Here is an 11,407-nt window from a genome sequence, read left to right on the forward strand (position 1 = left end):
TTCTCTTCATTCTGTCTTCATGCAGCAGTTGGGTGTCAGATATTCACTGACAGTTAGATCCAATATATCTTATAGGGGGGCTCCTTTTGCCTAGAAGATGTATTAGAGATCACTCTATTAAACTCACCAGACATCATGTCTCTCTACATGCAGAATTTGTGCAAAAGGCAGTTATTTTGTTCATACTGGAATCAGTTATTTGAGTGAGCTCTAATACATCCGCTAGGAAAGGAGCCCCCCTATAAGATTTATTGGATCTAACTGTCAAAGAATATCTGACACCCAACTGCTGCATGAAGACAGAATGAAGAAACACAGATGCTGAGAATAGTGGGAATAGTGAAGATAAACTTGATTATTTCAGAAACAGTACAGAATATTTAATTGATTGTATTAACAAAGTTTCTTATTTCAGTATGATGAAGCTTATATTACATTTTCATGAAAGTTCCCCTCTAAGTCATGTAAGTTTGAAAATGTACATTTTTTCCTGACCGTTGCTCGTTCCCCCCCAGTAGTCATCACAGAAAAGGCTTTGAACAGAATGACCTGTTAATAGAGCAAATCTTGGTAATGCTTTGCACTTGAACCTCTATGACCCTGATGGTTCATGTTTGATCCTTACAAGGCTGTGCACAGGGAATTGCCCATGAGATGGGGGGGGGGTTGTTTTTATATCTCCTGTTGCTTCAATAACAAACTGCATGCCGGAATCATCATCGGTACCGACGTGTGCCAATATCACTGGTACAAGTTACAGCTGGATGGTTGTAGACTTTTCATTTGGAGAGAAGTTTCTGAGGAAGGCACAGTTTTTTTGGCAAGAGTGATTTTCCCTTCAGTTCCCAGCACAAAGACAACAAAGCCATTCACTCCTAGGTGGGGACAGCAGAAAGTTCCTGCTTTTTGGACAGACTGACTGCGTCCCCTTCTTCCATGACAAAACTAATGTTGACAAAGGAGCTGGCGATGGGCTCAGGCTGCTGTGTGGCTGTTTCGCTCTTGCTTTGCTGATCCTCGTATTGCTTCTCTGCTTTTTCTGACATTTCGTTCTCTTCCTCCTCTTCTTCTGCCTTTGGGAGAAAACAGATTTTGCAGAAGACTTTTAAACTGTGTGGCTGTACAATATATTTTCAAAGCAAACAATCCACAAACTATAGAGTAAAATATATATATATATATATATATATATATATATATATATATATATATATATAAATATATATATGTATTAATATAATAATATATATATATATATATATATATATATATTATTATAATTAATATAATAATATATAGAATATATATAACAAACTATAGAGTAGTATATATAGTAGTAACTTAAAGAGGAACTACCACAAAACTATTACTTTAATATATTGTGTCATTTCTTATTTACTCCGGGCAAATTTTCAAATATGCTTTATAAATATGTACTGTTCTATAGATTATAGTTATTAGAACACTTTCCCACTTGCTTCACTACCCGGCTCTGTGTTTGTGTGCAACATTTCTTAATTTTTAACACTGTACCTACAAACATGTTTTAAATTATTTTACAGGTATGGGACCTGTTATCCGGATGCTCGGGACCTGGGGTTTTCGGGATAAGGGGTCGTTCTGTAATTTGGAAAAAAATCAAGTAAACATTAACTAAACCCAATAGAATTGTTTTTTGCTCCGATAAGGACAGATTATATCTTAGTTGTGATCAAGTACAAGCTACTGTTTTATTATTACAGAATATGCAAATCATGAGTCTATGGGAGAGGGCCATCCCCTAATTTGGAGCTTTCTGGATAACGGGTTTCCGGATCCCATACCTGTATATGACTGATATATATCCCTTTGTAAATGTCCTTTGTACAATAAACTGACTTTCTTTCCACACAACTACAAACCATACTAATATAGGGGTCAGCACATGCTCAAGGATAGAACGCTGGAATAGCTGGGAAGGACTTCTGTTTAATATAACTCAGTGGCACCTAAATATTATTTCATATGACATTACTGGATCCTCCTTTCAAGCCAACTTCTAGTCAAAATGCTACAAAGGGATGGGTTAAGTGTTGTATTTATATAAAAGCACCTAATGGCCCGTGCCAGGACGACTTTGTTAAGGGGTGGCCCTTGGGTGCCTATATACTGAATTCATTTTTTTTTTAGAAATCAAAAAATCCCCAACCTCTGCTTGAGACTTATCTGAAACCAGAGACAGGGCTGGTGCAGGTGAGAGTCTTAGCCTGTTGGCAGAGATGATGTCATATTTCGTCAGTTCGCATGCGTGATTGCAAGAAGAGGGAGGACGCACTTAGGTAAGATGCATGGACTGGCAGGTTTCATTACCAGCTTCTAAAACTACTTAGAATGATCACAAATAGGCCTCACGTACAATGAGGGGCCTTGACATGGCACGTGAGCTTACATTTTTTGGCCAAAGTGTGGTACGAACACCTCATTTTTTGGTAAAAATAATTTTTAAAGGCAAACCGTGCGCTATCAATTTTTCTCTTTTTCTTTGTGTACAAATATTGTTTTTTTTATTGTTTATAGTAGCTGTTATATGCGAAGATAACTTTGCCTGTCTGATCAGAGACTTCCCTGAAGAAACAAATTCAATTCAGAATGAAGGCTCAGTCTACTCGTGCTCAGAGTTCTTCATGGGCATGAAGAGACACGGCTTCCGCAGACCAGCTCTACAGAGCTCCAGGTTTGCACTATTACCATATTTTATTATTTTTATACTTTTGCCTCAGCTGAGGCTTCCTTTGGTTTAAAGGTGCAGCAATCAAGTGGTGATGTAACTGGCATAGTTGCTTAACAAATTCTTTGGGTCTTGTTTACGCCATCCAGAATTTGGGGCAGCTATTGGTATGTCTCCATGGTTCTCACAACTTTGAGGACGTAATCCTTTTTTCTTTAGTCCTATGGGGGAACGACGACACAGGGTCTGCATTTCATCTTTCTGTGTCCTGCCTCCTGATGGAGGAGGGGGATTTACCCCACTGTTTCTGTGTTTGCCATTGGACTAAAGAGAAATGGATTTATGGGTGAGTATGAAAAACCCCCTTTTTTAGCCGTTGTGATTTCCAAGTTGTTCACAATTATTCAGCAGGGACCCTGAACCCATCGTCCCTAGACAAACCTCTTTTTGCATTCTGTAGTATTCATCAATAGCGTACTGGTACTTCGGGGTACTGACACCCAGCACAGAAGCTATCTTCTCCCCCAAGAAATCACAAACTGAAAAGATAAATACAGACAAAAAAATAAATACAAAGTTATCCACACCCTTATTGGTTCTGTTTAATATAATAAAAGGTCAACTATAGCCTCTGAAAACATTGAACGGTCAGTAGATATATAAGAGAGATAACAAAGAACAGACTTCCTGAGGTTTTGTTCCTTAGTCTGAAGTGTGCTTAATATTCACATGCCCTTCAGGGAGCTCTGTTTTAGGGTTCTAGGGTAAAGAAGAACCCAGTAGATTTAGGGTACAAACCTAAATATAATTACATTTAAGGACACAGAATTCTGCAAGTTGGACTGATATCACCCCCTCCCTTTCCCCCCAGCAGCCAAACAAAAGAACAATGGGAAGGTAACCAGATAGCAGCTCCCTAACACAAGATAACAGCTGCCTGGTAGATCTAAGAACAACACTCAATAGTAAAATCCAGGTCCCACTGAGACACATTCAGTTACATTGAGTAGGAGAAACAACAGCCTGCCAGAAAGCAGTTCCATCCTAAAGTGCTGGCTCTTTCTGAAATCACATGACCAGGCAAAATGAGCTGAGATGCACCTACACACCAATATTACAACTAAATACACTTGCTGGTTCAGGAATGACATTTTATATTGTAGAGTCAATTATTTGCTGTGTAAACAGTGCCATTTAGAAATAAAAACGACATCATAAAAATCACGAGTGCAAGCTACATAGAAAATAATGATGCAAAGCCCTTAAACAGCAACCAAGCATTTTGTAAATGACTCCTTGTATCATACTCTGCTAAAATAAATCAAAAATAACCCTCAAAAAATACCTGAAAGAGTTGACGTTGCCACACGCAGCATATAGAACCATAAGTATGGAGCCCAGGTTAACTTTGACTGCAGAAGGAAAAAAGAAAAACTGGTATAACAATTTGCATCGATAAAGCAAGGCCAGGGTGTTACCTTCTGTATACATAGAGGAGCGGATTTATTAAGGATCAAATAGTAAATTCAAATTAGAATTTTCAAATTTGAGTGGTCAAAACTCTCGAATTGGAATTGGGAATAATCCAAACTCCATTTGAATATTAATTTGAAAATCGAGATTTAGCAAACCTTGACCCTTGGAATAATTCGATTTCGTAACCAAACACTTGCTGAGTTCATGTACAAGTGAATGGAGGTCCAGTGAACCATTTTAAGATGTTGATGTTAATAGCCTTCCTGAAATTCGAGTTTAGTCCAATTCGATTCGAGTTTTTGGGTCGGTAATATTAGTTCAAGTTATAGATATTCAATTTTATTAAATAATCTCCCAAACAAATGTCGATTATATTCAAATTTATTTGAGTTAAAAAATTCACTTGAATTTGAAATTCGACCTTTAAAAAAATGGGCCTCACAAAGTACAGCAAAAGTGACATTATTTTTCTAATCATTTGATTTCTCTTACAAAGTCAAGCTAAAATGAATTCAAGAAAGAAAGCCACAGAAGAATTACAAGAAATCGTTCTGTACTTTGAATGCTCCGTTAGACTTTTTCTGTAAACAAGGCACTGAGCTTCAGTACTGAACAGTCCCAACAGCATTTGATTTCCCGACTTGTCATAAGTAACACAAGAGGAACAGATATTCTCTGCCCTGCCTATGGGATCTGTTATCCAGAAACCTGTTATCCAGAAAGCTCGTCTCCCATAGACTCCATTTTATCCAAACAATCAACATTTTTAAACATGATTTCCTTTTTCTGTGTAATAATAAAACAGAACCTTCTACTTGATCCAAACTAAGATATAATTAATCCTTATTGGAAGCAAAACCAGCCTATTTATTTAATGTTTACATGATTTTTTTAGCAGACTCAAGTTATGAAGATTCAAATTACAGAAAGATCCATTATCTGGAATAGCCCAGGTCCTGAGCATTCTGAATAACAGGTCCCATACCTGTACCACCAAAGAACACAGACATTGTAAGAGAGTGGATCAGCTATTGAGAAATTACTAATTAACTACAATATTTTCCAAGCATAGAATAAAGTGCATCACATTATTTCCCTTGAACTTCCAAGAAGCAACCAGGATAATTAGCTCTGTATTATATTATGTTTATATATAATGCAACTTCTACAGAATTCTGAATGCTAAAAACGAGTACCAGTGAAACTGAAAGTTCCCATTCTAATTTCTATGTGGCCTGTGTATGGAGGGAGGCTGCAACCTCCTGTAAAAGAAAGGCACATGTTCCCAAACTGTAGTGTTGTCCCCCAAATGGTGACCAGAAATATTGGGCGTGAGGGTGATTTCAGTTGTCACATGATTTTCAATTGTAGCATTGTGTCGCAGCATTGATAATTTGGATTATTTGGTTAAAGGATAAGTAAACCTTTAAAATAAGTAAATGTAAAATTGATGGGGGTGCTATTCTAAGCACATTTGTAATTTACATTCATTATTTATCTTCTTTTGATTCCAAGATATTAAGGGATACATGTACTGTTAATATGAATGAATTTTGTTACAACAGTGCCACCTGCTGGTCAGTTTCCCACCAGTCTGACCACCAAGTAGACAAGGAAGTTGTCAGGAGAAAGAAAGAGGCTGATGTTCTTCTGCTTAGGGAAAAAGTAGAAACCTTTCTCACATCTTTCCTAAGCAGAAGAACATCAGAGCAGCCTCTTTCTTTCTCCTGACAACTTCCTTGTCTACTTGGTGGTCAGACTGGTGGGAAACTGACCAGCAGGTGGCGCTGTTGTAACAAAATTCATTCATATTAACAGTACATGTATCCTTTAATATCTTGGAATAAAAACAAAATAAATAATCAATGTACATTGCAAAAGTGCTTAGAATAGCCCCCTCGTCAATTTTACATTCACTTATTTTAAAGGTTTACTTATCCTTTAAAATGGGGTCTATGGGAGACAGCCGTTCTGTAATTCGGAGCTTTCTGAATAATGGGTATCGGGATAATGGATCCCATACTGGTACATGATTTCAGACAATAAACTTTCAGCAGTTTTAACTCCCAGAAGTTCAGAGGGCTGTTTCTTCTCTTCTGCTAGCCGCTCATGCAAAACTGATGTTGCAGAACTAGTTTCCACAAACAAATAGCACAAACGAAGGTGATTATTATATTACCATATGCACAAATGGCACCTGAAAAATGAAAGCAGTTAAAGTATTTGCCCAGTTCTTGCTGGAGTGTAGAATCATGGAACAAATATTAAATTGTGCAGATTATTGTTTTTTAGAAGCAAGTATTTTATATGTTTTTTTTTTATAAGAAAGTAATTTAAATTTCAGTTTTCCTTCTTTACATTTGTGTAACACAAATACAGATAACATTCCATACCGGGTCAATCGCTGGCAAAACATCCTTTCTTTCTTGTAACGCCTCTTCCTCATCAGTGCTATACTCTTCCATGGTCTCACCACTTGCAAAGTGGATAATTTGCCGAGGGGTTTTCTTCTTTTTTCGCATATCCCCCAACTCTACACTCTCAAATTCACGGTCACCACTTGGATGTACCTGTGAGAAAAGCAATTACATGCTAAATCTTTGAATTTATATAGAAGAAAATTCTCTCATATAGATAGATATATAAATGATAACAAATTGATAAATTGATTGATAGATAGATGATAGATAGATAAACGATAGATAGATCGATAGATCGATAGATAGATAGATATTCCTGAACCAGAGTATTTAGTTGTAATATTGGTGTGTAGGTGCATCTCAGCTCATTTTGCCTGGTCATGTGATTTCAGAAAGAGCCAGCACTTTAGGATGGAACTGCTTTCTGGCAGCCTGTTGTTTCTCCTACTCAATGTAACTGAATGTGTCTCAGTGGGACCTGGATTTTACTATTGAGTGCTGTTCTTAGATCTACCAGGCAGCTGTTATCTTGTGTTAGGGAGCTGCTATCTGGTTACCTTCCCATTGTTCTGTTGTTTGGCTGCTGGGGGGGAGGGGTGATTTCAGTCCAACTTGCAGTACAGCAGTAAAGAGTGACTGAAGTTTATCAGAGCACAAGTCACATGACTGGGGGCAGCTGGGAAATTGACACTATGTTTAGCCCCATGTCTGATTTCAAATGAAATCTAAAAAAAAATCTGTTTGCTCTTTTGAGAAATAGATTTCAGAGCAGAATTCTGCTGGAGCAGCACTATTAACTGATGTGTTTTGAAAAAATGTTTTTTCCTATGACGGTTTTACCATGTTCATTTTATAAAATTTGGCAGGTTATGAAAGTTTGAAAATATTTCTCCTTATCTAAACTCTTTTGTTATGTCTCAAAATTGTTACAAAGTATCTTATTTGCACCTGTTAGCTGTTCTGGGCTCTCTGCTAAAAGCCAATTAAGTGAGAAACTTTGTTTCTTTTTCTGGCTGTTCAGTGCAGAGAAAATAAGGACTTTCCAGTACAAATGAGGGACTGCGGGTTGAGCTGTCAAAAGAGGGACAGTTGGGAGGTATGCTTTAATAAAACATATCTGGACTTACTTTGAAAAGCTCTGTATAAAGCCGTTGGCACTGGAAGAAGCAAAGTCAGACGTTGAAAGTCAAGAGAGTCAAATTTGTCACATTTCGCTTGGCCACAAAATCTTGAGACGGGAATATTTGGCGTTTTTTGTTTGTTTGCACAATTCATACAAATCTTTTTATTCAAATTGAAATCTGATGAGACATTTCGCTCGTCACTACTGGAGAGGTGACAGGACTCGACCCCAGAGAAAGAACGACACGAATGTCACTGGTTCATTTTGAAGAAGGAATTTAGAGTCTGGTTTCCATGGTGACGCAGAGGCCACAGATAAATACAGTCACGTGTGTGTTGGAGACACAAGGCCCTGAGAAAGGCTCCCAGGAGATGATGTGAGTCATTTTAGTCCTACTGAAGTCCCAGAGAAGTGACATTAGCTCCTCCCCCTCACGTTACTGCTCTGTGCTTTACGACATGACGGAATAGAAACAATAAAAAACCTGTTGATGGAAACTCAGTTAATGGGGACGGTATACAATTGACTAGAAATGAACCCACCTCGCCAGTCGCCATCTCCTTTTATCAGTCGAGCACCAAACTGAAGACTTGGATTATCTCCTACTCGCCAACACTGGCTGAGCTCGGGCTCACTAGGCGGGTTTCGGGCGTCGTCTACTCACTATTTACATCCGTGCGTTCCAAGCCTCGATCTGAAATCAAAACCCAGCGTCTTAAACTGAGTGTAATCGAGTCCTGACACGCAAACACGGAGTATAATTTCTGAGTATCCTGCAGGGACATCAGTCTACAAAGCCTCTGCTACATGATATACCCATGATTTTCTTTTCTTCCGTTTACAGTTACAAGAAATGATTCAGCACTCTTTCCTTCATTGGATCGTTTTCAACCAGCGCCTATACAGTTACTAGTTCTACACAATGTTCCTCATGAATAATAGGGCGGCGCAGAGCGGGAGGATTATGTGGCCACACCCTTTTGTGGCCACACCCTCCAACAATCTAAACCTAAACTAATATTTTACAAAATTTGGCAGTTTATGAAAGTCTGAACACATTTCTGTGGTTGTTATGGGTTATTACAGTTTTGCTAATGAAGGGAATTGCTCTTTATGCTGCAAGTCACAGTTGCCCCAAAAGACCTGCTTATCTTAAATTGTTACAATTGTTTCTTTGCTTATCTTAAATTGTTACAATTGTTTCTTTGCTTATCTTAAATTGTTACAGATATACAGAGCCGGACTGGCAATTTATAAGTTCTGGCAAATGCCAAAGGGGCTGCTGTAAAATGCCATTGAAAGTGACTATTAAGTGGGCTGTTTGGGCCTCTGGGTACAGTGAATGGCAGGGCCTATTTTGAATCCCAGTCCAGTCTGGCAAATATATCAAAGTGCACCTGCCACATATTCTGGGCTCTCTGCGAAAAGCCAATTAAGTTAGAAACTTTGTATAATTTTCTGGCTGTTCAGTGCAGGAGCTCAAAGAGAAAGTCAGGGCATTTCAGTAAAAAACGACCCAGGACTGTGGGTTGAGCTGTCAAAATAAGGACTGTCCAGCAGAAAACGGGACAGTTGGCCATCATCAATACCGGCTAGACATATTGTCAGTTTCCCAGCTGCCCCCAGTCATGTGACTTGTGCGCTGATAAACTTCAGTCACTCTTTACTGCTGTACTGGAGTGATATACCCCCCCCCAGCAGCCTTACAACAGAACAACGGCAAGGTAACCAGATAGCAGCTCCCTTAACACAAGATAACAGCTCCCTGGTAGATCTAAGAACAACACTCAATAGTAAAATCCAGGTCCCACTGAGACTGATTCAGTTACATTAAGTAGGAGAAATAACAGCCTGCCAGAAAGTAGTTCCATCCTAAAGTGCAGGCACAAGTCACATGACTGGGGCAGCTGGGAAACTGACAATATGTCTAGCCCCATGTCAGACTTCAAAATTTAATATAAAAAAATCTGTTTGCTCTTTTGAGAAATGGATTTCCGTGTAGAATTCTGCTGGAGCAGCACTATTAACTAATGTGTTTTAAAAAAAAAAAAACATGTTTTCCCATGACAGTATCCCTTTAAAGACACTAGATCATCATCATTTTTGGCGTATTATTTTAATAAACACATGTGAACTTTTTGTTATTTCTTGCACTAAACAGGGCAAAGACTGAAACCTCTTTCACATTCGATCGTTCCTTGGTTCTTAGGAGCAACTGTGTGGCCAAAGGTAGGATAGGTATGTTTATAGAGATCTTATTTCTAATATACGATCCTCATTATAGTGGGAGATAAGGGGCAGAAAATGTAAGACGCAGAGCTACTAGCAGCAGCTACTTGTTAGGGCGGAGACACACGCTGCAATTTGGTGAGATTAGTCGCGCAGTGACAAATCTCCTCACCTTTGGGGCGACTAATCTCCCCGAAGCGAGAAAACTTCAGACGACTTTGGAAAACGAAGAGCTCTGAGTGCCATCCCACCGGCGATTTACATTCTAGCCGGCGGGAAGGCAGTTTGGGGAGATTAGTCGCCCGAAGAAGAGGAGATTTGTCGACGGGCGTCTAATCTCACTGAATTGCAGCATGTGTCTCTGCCCTTATGGCTACAAACTTCCACAAAAATACCTTTCCATAGACAATACTGAGAATTGCCTTTGCTAAAACACACATAGGGGCATATTTATGAAAGAGTGAAGTTAGAGATCGTCACAGTCCTCTAGAGTGAAATTCCACCACTCTCCATTTATTTCCATGGGATTTTTAAGAGTCTTTATCAATAGGTGAAAGTTCAATCTTTGATAAATACGCCTTTCAAAATCCCATGTAATGGACTCCCTTAAATTTGATGTGACCTGCTTTATAATATCACCTATAGCTGTATCCTGTGAAACAATTGTCATATCCAGTGATGTGATCCTCTTTTCTGTATAAGTCTGTGTTCAACCCGACATCACTTGTACGACATATTACCAGACAAGGTATTGTAATTCTTGTTTTAGGTTTGTTGTTGTTAGAACCAATCAAATTTACCTTTAAAGGGGTTGTTCACCTTCCAAACACTTGTTTTCGGATCGTTCACCATAAACAAATATTTTTTTCAGTTGCTTTCTATCTTTTACGGTTTCCCCAAAATGTAAGTGTAAAGTTTAATATTCCTGTCTCTGGTGATTCAGTCGGGCAGCTCAGTGAACTATCGTGACCGTTTTACTAATATTGAAGTGTAAAGTTTCATTTTTCACCTTCTAAAGCAGTTCTGGGAGGGAGGGGGTCGCCGACTCTAACTGTTCTAAATTCATACATATAGTTGATACAGTTGTTATCGTTGTCCCTGCTGAGCAGAATCTCTGAGTTCCATTAAAAGCAGTTGTTAGAATTGATACAATAGTTGCTAATATTCCACAGATGCTGCTGAGAAATGGATCAACTAATTGTAGCAAATTGTAACAGTTCAGATGCTCCTGGATCACTGAGCTGCCAGACTGAAACACTAGCGACACTAGTGATGTGCGGGCTGGCCCAATACCCATGGGTCGGGCCGACCTCGCACGCTCCTTTTTGGGTCGCGACCTACTTCCTACTTGGTCCAGCTTCCTACTTCCAGGTTGAGCTTTTATAGATGCGTGCCTCTCACCCCGCCCCTTTTGTGATGTCATCGGTGGGCGGGTCTATAAAAGGAACCCGG

The 11,407-nt window shown here is 38.9% G+C and overlaps 1 protein-coding gene across 2 annotated transcripts; it reads right to left on the reverse strand.

The window, feature by feature from the left end:
• Positions 1-284: 284 nt before the first annotated feature.
• Positions 285-8,708, reverse strand: fam177a1.S (family with sequence similarity 177 member A1 S homeolog). 2 transcript variants are annotated; one of them, XM_018232210.2, is made up of 6 exons: positions 8,269-8,708; positions 7,731-8,175; positions 6,577-6,753; positions 4,053-4,119; positions 3,149-3,246; positions 285-1,073 (listed from the first exon to the last, which is right to left on the reverse strand). In XM_018232210.2, exons 3-6 carry the CDS (start codon positions 6,703-6,705, stop codon positions 876-878), a joined length of 492 nt encoding a protein of 163 aa, XP_018087699.1. In that variant the 5' UTR covers positions 6,706-6,753; positions 7,731-8,175; positions 8,269-8,708; the 3' UTR covers positions 285-875. The 2 variants fall into 2 exon arrangements, with proteins under 2 accessions (XP_018087699.1, XP_018087698.1); XM_018232209.2 differs by lacking the exon at positions 7,731-8,175 and having other exon boundaries at positions 286-1,073; positions 8,269-8,706.
• Positions 8,709-11,407: the final 2,699 nt, after the last annotated feature.

This window comes from Xenopus laevis, chromosome 8S (assembly GCF_017654675.1).
Source record: "Xenopus laevis strain J_2021 chromosome 8S, Xenopus_laevis_v10.1, whole genome shotgun sequence".
Classification (NCBI taxonomy): Eukaryota; Metazoa; Chordata; class Amphibia; order Anura; family Pipidae; genus Xenopus; species Xenopus laevis.

Coding starts and splice junctions, on each gene's coding strand:
- fam177a1.S (XM_018232209.2), bottom strand. Junction 3,247..4,052: donor GGCAACGTCAACTCTTTCAG/GTATTTTTTGAG, acceptor TTATCTTTTCAG/TTTGTGATTTCTTGGGGGAG. Junction 1,074..3,148: donor ACTACAGAATGCAAAAAGAG/GTTTGTCTAGGG, acceptor TTTCTCCCAAAG/GCAGAAGAAGAGGAGGAAGA.